At 43.9% G+C, this 8,914-nt stretch overlaps 1 protein-coding gene across 1 annotated transcript; it reads left to right on the forward strand.

Moving 5' to 3' along the window:
• The first annotated feature begins 256 nt into the window (after window positions 1-256).
• On the forward strand, window positions 257-8,477 carry rpl19 (ribosomal protein L19). The gene is made up of 5 exons (XM_043674853.2): window positions 257-363; window positions 1,514-1,636; window positions 3,813-3,933; window positions 7,212-7,322; window positions 8,302-8,477. Exons 1-5 carry the CDS (start codon window positions 258-260, stop codon window positions 8,423-8,425), a joined length of 585 nt encoding a protein of 194 aa, XP_043530788.2. The 5' UTR covers window position 257; the 3' UTR covers window positions 8,426-8,477.
• Window positions 8,478-8,914: the final 437 nt, after the last annotated feature.

Consider the following 8,914-nt stretch of genomic DNA (forward strand, 5'->3'; position numbering starts at 1 on the left):
CCTTAAAATCCCCCTCAAAGTCCTGCTGTTCATTTCAAAAGTGCAGCCCCTTGTTGGCATTTAGTTTGCTATTTAGTGTTTGGGCGCTCAGGGATCGGTTTAATTTATGACAATGGGATGGATTATAATTTAATAGTATTGCCATAGCCTGGAACTCACTGCTGTTTTAAAATATGCTACCTCATTTGCCTAGGGAACGATGCTTAATCAGTGTTTAGAAATCTAAGAAGAAGTTGATTTTATTTTTGATCTGTAGTATGCTCAGGCTTCAGAAGAGGCTTGCCTCCAGCGTTCTGCGCTGTGGTAAGAAGAAGGTATGGCTGGATCCCAATGAAACAAATGAGATTGCCAACGCCAATTCCCGTAAGTAAGGGTTTTGTCATAACTGAGATCTGATGATGGTTCATGATATTATTGTTGAAAGTTTGGCTTCTTGCTTATGAGGAAACCAGGTTCAGGGAGCTAAAGTCTTAACCTGGTGGCCCTCCTCTGGAGTTTGTGTTGTGGAGGTAAAAGGGTTGGATTTTTCTTGTATTTCTAGCAGTACTGTTTCAAGCAGTTCTCGGGTAGTGCATCATAGTTTGTTCTTTTTTGTGTAATACAATTTGTTTCTTTTTTAAAAGTACATTGGTAGCTTTAAATGGATATGTTTGGTGCTTGACACATTGCATCAATAAAACTCATTTATCAAGTTGGATTTTGTTCTTGAATCTGTCTCATGCAGTCAGCTAGGATCATCACAACAGAGATCTTTACTCAATCGGTTCTCTTAAGAACAGGAATGACCTTGTAACTTTCTATGTGAGGAATAATTGTTGCAAAGAAAGTACAGAGAAAATCACTGCTGAAGTCAGCGCTAAAGGTGCATTGCTTAATTCGGAAAAGCAGGGAGTCCCGGCCTCTTCTCAGTATCTATCCCTTGAGTAATGTCGCTAAAATTGAGCATCAGGAATTTATCTCATTGTGATTGTTGTTTGTCAAAGCAAGGTTAACAATGATTTAGATTTTTAGAAAATGATGTGAAAAGCATTATCTAATCATATTGCTTAAAGGTCTGTCTTATTCTTCTCCTGTGAAATATGGTGATTTGTCTTGTCATAAGTAATGAGCAGGCGACATTATTATTATATAGGACAGATGTCAGAGGTAGTGTCTTTACTCTGAGTAGTAGGGGCATTTTAAATGGCCATTGGATAGACAAATGGATGAGAATGGAATAGTATAGGTTAGATGGGCTTCAGATTGGTTTCGCAAGTTGGCACAGCATTGAGAGCCGAAGGGCCTGTACTGTGCTATAATGTTCTATGTTCTGTTGATTTGAAGGTTTAATCTGGTTTTGATGATCAGCCTTTTCCAGTTGTAACATGAGAATGGTTTTAACTTGACTGTTGTATTACAATTTGATTCGAGAATCTACATTTTAGATCATTTATTCTGTTAAAACTTGCTTCTCAAGCGTATATTATTGGAACGGTTATTCATGTTTGCGTCAAACTTTCTTCTACCTCTGCAGGTCAACAGATTAGAAAATTGGTTAAAGATGGCCTGATCATCCGCAAGCCAGTGACTGTACACTCACGGGCTCGATGCAGGAAGAATACCCTTGCGCGGAGGAAGGGTCGACACATGGGCATTGGTAACAATAAAATGCTTTTATCTTGACTACAGGGAATAAAAATGTCTTAAGAGTCATAAAGATGCACAGCGTGGAAACAGACCCTTCGTTCCAACCCGTCCATGCCGACCAGATATCCCAACCCAATCTAGTCCCCCTGCCAGCACCCGGCCCATATTCCTCCAAACCCTTCCTATTCATATACCCAACCAAATGCCTCTTAAAAGTTGCAACTTTTACCAGCCTGCGCCACTTCCTCTGGCAGCTCATTCCAACACGTACCACCCTCTGTGTGAAAAAGTTGCCCCTTAGGTCACTTTTATATCTTTCCCCTCTCACCCTAAACCTATGCCCTCTAGTTCTGGACTCCCTGACCCCAGGGAAAAGACTTTGCCTATTTACCCTATCCATGCCCCTCATAATTTTGTAAACCTCTATAAGGTCACCCCTCAGCCTCCGACGCTCCAGGGAAAACAGCCCCAGTTTGTTCAGCCTCTCCCTATTGCTCAAATCCTCCAACCCTGGCAACATCCTTGTAAATCTTTTCTGAACCCTTTCAAGTTTCACTTAAGTTAAGCGATCTGTTTCCTGTACGTCCCCACTCCATGGTTTGGGAAGCTTTAGTGAATGTAGGGTGGATTGTAGCAATTATAGATGGAAGATTTTTAATTTCACAGCGCCATTTGGATTTACAAGTATTAACCAGTGAGTACCCCTTGTGCTGAATGTAACCAGAGGATGTGGTGGAGGCTGGTACAGTTGCAACATTTAACAGGGATTTGGATGGGTGTATGAATAGGAAGGGTTTGGAGGGATATGGGCCGGGTGCTGGCAGGTGGGATAGATTGGGTTGGGATATCTGGTCGGCATGGACGGGTTGAAGGATCTGTTTCCATGCTGTACATCTCTATGATTCTATAACCCTTCTCTTAGTCTGTTTTTCACTTTCCAACGCAAAGTTAGAATAGCAATGTCATACCTGTCTGCTGAATAATCAAGGAGTACTTTTACTTTGGGTTACCCATCACGTTAACTGTCTCGTCAGGGAGCACTCCATTCCAAGGAGGTTATGGGTTCACGTACCATTTGTGTACAAACATCTAGCCTGGCAATGCAGTGCTATATTTGAGAATGATTTGGAAGTGCCTGTGTTGGACTGTGGTGGACAAAGTTTAAAGGTCTCACGACGCCAGGTTATAATCCAATAGGTTTATTTGGAGGCACTACCTTTCAAAGTGCTGCTGCTTAAGGTGGTTGTGGAGCAGAATTATCCGACGCACACTTTATAGCAACTGGATTGCAGTGTCATGGAATGTAATATTAAACACATTTAGCTTGAGTCTTTCATCTTAGAATGACCATGTTAGTTTTGGTTCCTTCGTATATAGATCTCAGAACTTTTTTGGAAGATAGACTCTCAAGATAGCTTTTAACAATGGGTGTCATCTTAGCTCAGGTAATGCATTGAAGGTGTGAAGTTAAAATCTGACTGTCTCCCAATGTTAGATCAGTCTGATTCTATTTCTAAAGTGAGAGAGGGTCTGCATGAGAGTGTGGGTCTGGAGGAGTGAGTGCTTTGGGGCAACACCAATCTGGTGTTATGATTTTTAAAAAATATATATTTGAGAATGTGCTGCATTGTCGCCTTTGGATGAGATGTCAGGACTGTCCCTATAACTCCTTGGGTCAGTATAAAAGATCCCATGGTCCTGTGTCTAAGAGCAGAGTTAATCCTGGTATTTGAGATTTAATTAGTGAATTCACTCTTGCCACGTGAAACTGAGTTCTGACGGTTGCTTTGAGTTGGTGAAATTTAACTTGTTGCCACCAGAGGGTAGTCTTTACCGAAAGTTTGGATTGCAGATGGGATATTTAAAATGTGGCACTGTTTTGAAATGGGCAAATGATGCCTTCTGCTGTCGCTGTTCCAACTCCCATTCTTTTCAAATGCATCAAGATCAATTATTATCCTTTATAGTATCAAATGCAAATTGAGCTGTGGCTTTGCCATTTCTGTGCCCTAAACCAGTCTGTGGGTATCTGAAGTAATCACTACAGGTGCCTCCTTTGCAGACTCTGATTTTTGAGTGTCTTCCCCATTTCCTCACATTGTATTATAGGAATCGGCCTTTGAGTTTTTCTCTTTCCAATGTCTGCACCTTTCTTCCCATGAACTTTGTGCTCTGTCACTGATTAGGTAAGCGAAAGGGTACTGCTAATGCCCGCATGCCGGAGAAGCTGGCCTGGATGAGGAGAATGAGAATTCTGAGGCGTCTGCTTCGCAGATACAGGGAGTCTAAGAAGATCGATCGCCACATGTAAGGTTACTTAACAATCAGCCCTCACTGAATCTGAAAGCTTAGGTTTGGTCAGCTTATGCCTTGCCCACGCTGTTATTTCTAATCTGGAGAGCCACGGTTGCATTCTAGTTGATGGGAAGTCCAGCTTTAAATGCTTTTTAGTCCAGAGCTGCCAGGATCAGTTATGTTTTCCCAGTGTGGCGCCTTGCTGGGTTAACATGCTGAAATCAAACCCTGTTACTGCTGGGGTCATCACAAAAATTGAAGAGTTTATTAAAAATGTGTGAGATTGACCAGTTTGTCTTTTCAGCCCAGATTAACCAAGCACAAGGCAGGCCTCAACTTAACAGGGATTAATATTTATTGCAAAAAATAGATTCTATCGACAGGTAACTGACTATGAATTGTCAGCATATAACTTGAGTTAAAACTCTAGCCTCCTTTATATAACTCCCACTCCATATTCATATAGACAGGTTAAAAATAAGCTTGCTGTCCTGGCTGGAGGGAAAACCAGGAAAGTAGTTCAATCATACCTATCCCCAAAATTTGAAATTATTCTTTCAGCTTGCCAGGATTTGAGGACATCAGGAGCCTAATTTCACTGATCTCTACCCCGAGCAAACTTCTCTTCAAACTTTACAAAGCTTTGATTTGTGATCTGTAGACTCCTGTAGAGTTGCCTTTTTTCAAATGCGCCGCTTAAATGCTCCATTGTTTGCTCAGTGCATCTTTAGGTGATTAAGTATTAGTGATGAACTAAATTATGCTTACTTTTTTTACACCCACACCCTCCACCTCCTCAGTGACTTTCATTTCCTCGGCCTCCATTGCCTCATCTTCACCATGGACATCCAGTCCCTCTACAAATCTAGCCGCCATGTTGAAGGCCTCCAAGCCTTCCATTTCTTTCCTTCTGCCGACCCAACCCGTACCCTTCCACCGACACTCTCACTTGATTGGTGGAACTGGTCCTCACCCTCAACAACTCTTTCCAATCCTCCCACTTCCTTCAGACCAAAGAGGTAGCCGTAGGCCTCAGCTATGCCTGCCTCTTCATAGGATATGTGGAACAGCCCATCTTCTGCATTTAGATCACTTAGTGTCGAAACAGGCCTTTCGGCCCAACAAGTCCACACCGACCCTCCAAAGAGCAACCCACCCAGACCCATTCCCCTACATTTAACCCTCCACCTAACATTACGGGCAATTTAGCATGGTCAATTCACCTAACCTGCATATCTTTGGACTGTGGGAGGAAACCCATGCAGACGCTGGGAGAATGTGCAAACTCCACACAGACAGTTGCCTAAGGTGGGAATTGAACGCAGGTCTCCGGCGCTGTGAGGCAGCAGTGTTAACCACTATGCCGCCCCTAACACTGGCCGCATTCCCCACCTTTTCCACTACTGCAGTGATGACTATATCGACGCCACCTCGTGCACCCACATGGAGGGTGACCAGTTCATCAACTTTACAAATGCCTTCTGTGGGAGAAAATACGGGTCGCGGCCTCCTCATGACATGGTCACAAAACAGACATCCTGATCTTAGTCACATGGGCCATATTTGACACCTCACTCCCATTCCTGGACCCCTCTGTCCCTATCTTCAGCGACCGACTCAACACGGACATCTCTTTCAAACCCACCGATTCCCGCAACTACCTTGACGCACCTTTCCCCAGCCCTTCCTGTAAAAATGTGATCCCAATTCCTCTGCCTCTGCCATATATGCTCCTGGGAGGAGCAGTTCCACTCCAGGGCATCCAGATAGCTTCCTATTTCAAGGATTGCCATTTCTCCTCCCATGTGATACCCTCCAGTGCATCTCCTCCACTTCCTGCACCTCCGCCCTTGAACTCCTCCCCTCAAACTGCAACAAGGATAGAACTCCCCTCCAGTCCTCACCTTCTGCCCCACTAATCTCATAGCGCATTATCCTCCGTTATTTCTACCACCTACAATCGGAGTCCAGCACCAAAAGCATATGTCCCTCCCCAACCTATCTGTGTTCTGCAGAGACCATTCCCTCTGTGATTCCCTTGTTAGGTCCATCCCCCACCCCACCAACACACACTCCAGACTGGGCACCTACCCTTGCCGCCGCAAGAGGTGTAAATCCTGCACCCACAAGAACACCCCACCCCTCAAACCGTCCAAGGCCCCAAAGGATCTTTTCACATCTGGCAGAGATTTTACTACGCATCCAACCACTGCCCTGTGGCTGACCACTTCAACTCCCACTCCTCCAAGGACATGCAAGCTCTGGGCCACTTCCAACGCCAAATTAAAACTACCCGACAACTGGAGGAAGAATGCCTCACCTTCCACGTTGGTGCCCTTCAACCACACAGCATCAACATTGACTTCATTAGTTTCCAAATCTCCCCTCCACCCAACCTCATCCCAGATTCAACTTGGCACCACCCTCTTCCTTCCTGCCGTCCCTACTGACCTATCACAATTACTGCCCACCTATCATTTTCCCAGCCACGCCCCCCTCCCCCACAATCCCCTTAATTATTTCTCATACCCCCGCCGCCTCCAACCACAAACGCCCATGTTCCTGACTTATCCCCTAGGAGGTCGATTCTCCTGCTCCTCAGGTGCTGCCTGTCCGGCTGTGCTTTTCCACTGCCACCCTTTGACTGTGTTTTTTTCCTGCAAAGTGTGAGCCCATCCCACTCAGTTGCTGTTTATGCTTTCTGGTGTTCCCAGTTATTCTTGCATAAAACAAAGAACGTATTCCTAGGTTGGCCAGTGTGGCCCTTATTGGCATGCCTTGTGCCTTACCTCGGCCTGAAAAGGCTTCATACTTGTTGTCCAGACCTTAAAGATGGCCACGCACGCCTAGAACTCTAGATGGAATGTGGGTGGTGAAGAAGTTACATGATTAGTTCAGTTCAGTGCCTAGAAGTTCTCTTGATTTGCTGGTGACCCCTGGTGTATGTTTGTAGTTTTAGTACCTTAATGTTTTCTGTGCTGAAGCTAATAATTTGAAAGTCTGGAATCCTTGTTGAATTTCACACTTTAGCTATGATTAGTGTGACAGTAATGTGTTTGATTTCTAAATTTGGTTTTACTCATACATTTTTTTAAAAAACACTTCAGCACTGTTTTGACTAGTTCTGTTCCTTAATTTATTCTCGAAAGTTGTTTTGCACAAACCTTGTTCATTTCGGATTGCTGTGTTATAAAATGCAGTGTCAGTTGTGTGTCTTTCAGCCTATTTTGGGTTCTGATGCCATTGCTGTGAAGAGAGCATTCTATAGTTTTTATATTGTGCCCTTGCAGGTACCACAGTCTGTATCTGAAGGTGAAGGGTAACGTGTTCAAGAATAAACGCATCTTGATGGAGCACATTCACAAGCTGAAGGCAGACAAAGCTCGCAAGAAGTTATTGGCGTAAGTACTTTGCAGAAATCACTTTATAATCGAGACTGCAGTGTGGAGTTCAACTTGGGGTAGAATAGTGTTGTACTCTTAACTGATGCAGCTGGCTATTTTCTAACTGGAGACTGAAACATCAGTGCAACATTCTATAATTATGATCTATGATTGTATGCTATTCTAAACAACCTATCCAAGCTGACCTGGGCTGCGGGAACATAAAGATATAAATGGACTGCAACCTGGAGTTGTGGTCAAAGGATGGGAGGAGTCCCATATTCTTAATGGTGACCATAACACTGCTGAACTGTGCCACTCTAGATGTGTAGTAAGGTGGTTGATTCTTAACTGCTCCCTGTAGTGGCCTTTGAAGTCACTTGGTTGTACATAAGAGAGCTGACTAGTACCTTCACAAGGGCAGTTAGAGATGGGTAAGAAACACTAGAAAAATTTCACTTTCCAAATGAAGTTCACATCCTGTGAATGAATCGAAGGCGAACAATTAGATGTCTTGTTTATAAAGTCAATGCCTGCTATGGTAGAGTTAAAAATCTCACATAAAGCAGGTTATTATCCAGCAGGTTTACAGTGGAACCTTGATTATCCAAAGGACACAGGTGGGGTGTATTGCGTTCGGTTAATTGAATGCAGGATAACACAGTTTAGCCAAACATCGTGACCTTGCAATCTTGCCGGATAATCTGAAATTCGGATAATCGAGGTTCCTCTGTATTTGGGAGTACAGGCTTCCGGAACACTGCTCCTTCGTCAGGTAACTATTGCACCTCTGGCTATCGTACAATGGAACAGCGCTCCCAAACCTTGTGTTTACAAATAAACCTATTGGACTATAACCTGGTAGTGTGATTTTCTTTTAAACTTTATCCACTCTAGTCCAACACCGGCACCTCCACATCATGGCTGCTATGATGTAACCTTTGTAAGAAAAGCTCCAAAGCAAATTGTTGACTGGAGTTTTTTAATTGTGTTACAGTGACCAGGCTGAAGCTCGCAGAACGAGGACCAAGGAAGCTCGTAAACGCCGTGAAGAACGCCTGCAGGCCAAGAAGGAAGAGATCATCAAGACTCTGTCTAAGGAAGAGGAGTCGAAAAAATAAACTCATTCTCTTGTACAGACTGGCAAACAATTAAAGATTGCTCATCATTCTAGCTTGGCTTTGATTTCTTTTGTGCAAATGGAGGAGAAATTATTTTGGAGTTCAGTTGTAGAGTTTGGGCAACCGAAGTGTTGGAAGTAATGAAATTTTGGTTCTGATATTGCGAGTGGAGATGGGCAGATCTTTGACTGGGAACTTGAGGATCATGGGAGGATTTGAGCTATAAAGAGAGGCTGAAGAGGCTGGGGCTGTTTTCCCTGGAGCGTTGGAGGCTGAGGGGTGACCTTATAAAGATTTACAAAATTGAGGGGCATGGATAGGGTAAATAGACAAAAGTCTCTTCCCTGGGTTCGGTGAGTCCAGAACCAGAGGGCATAGGTTTAGGATGAGAGGGGAAAGATATATAAAAGAGACCTAAGGGGCAATTTTTTTACAGAGCGTGGTACGTGTATGGAATGAGATGCCAGAGGATGTGGTGGAGGCTGGTTC

This window comes from Chiloscyllium plagiosum, unplaced genomic scaffold, assembly GCF_037043375.1.
Source record: "Chiloscyllium plagiosum isolate Xiang-an unplaced genomic scaffold, Cpla_swu_hap1 HiC_scaffold_32, whole genome shotgun sequence".
Taxonomy (NCBI): Eukaryota; Metazoa; Chordata; class Chondrichthyes; order Orectolobiformes; family Hemiscylliidae; genus Chiloscyllium; species Chiloscyllium plagiosum.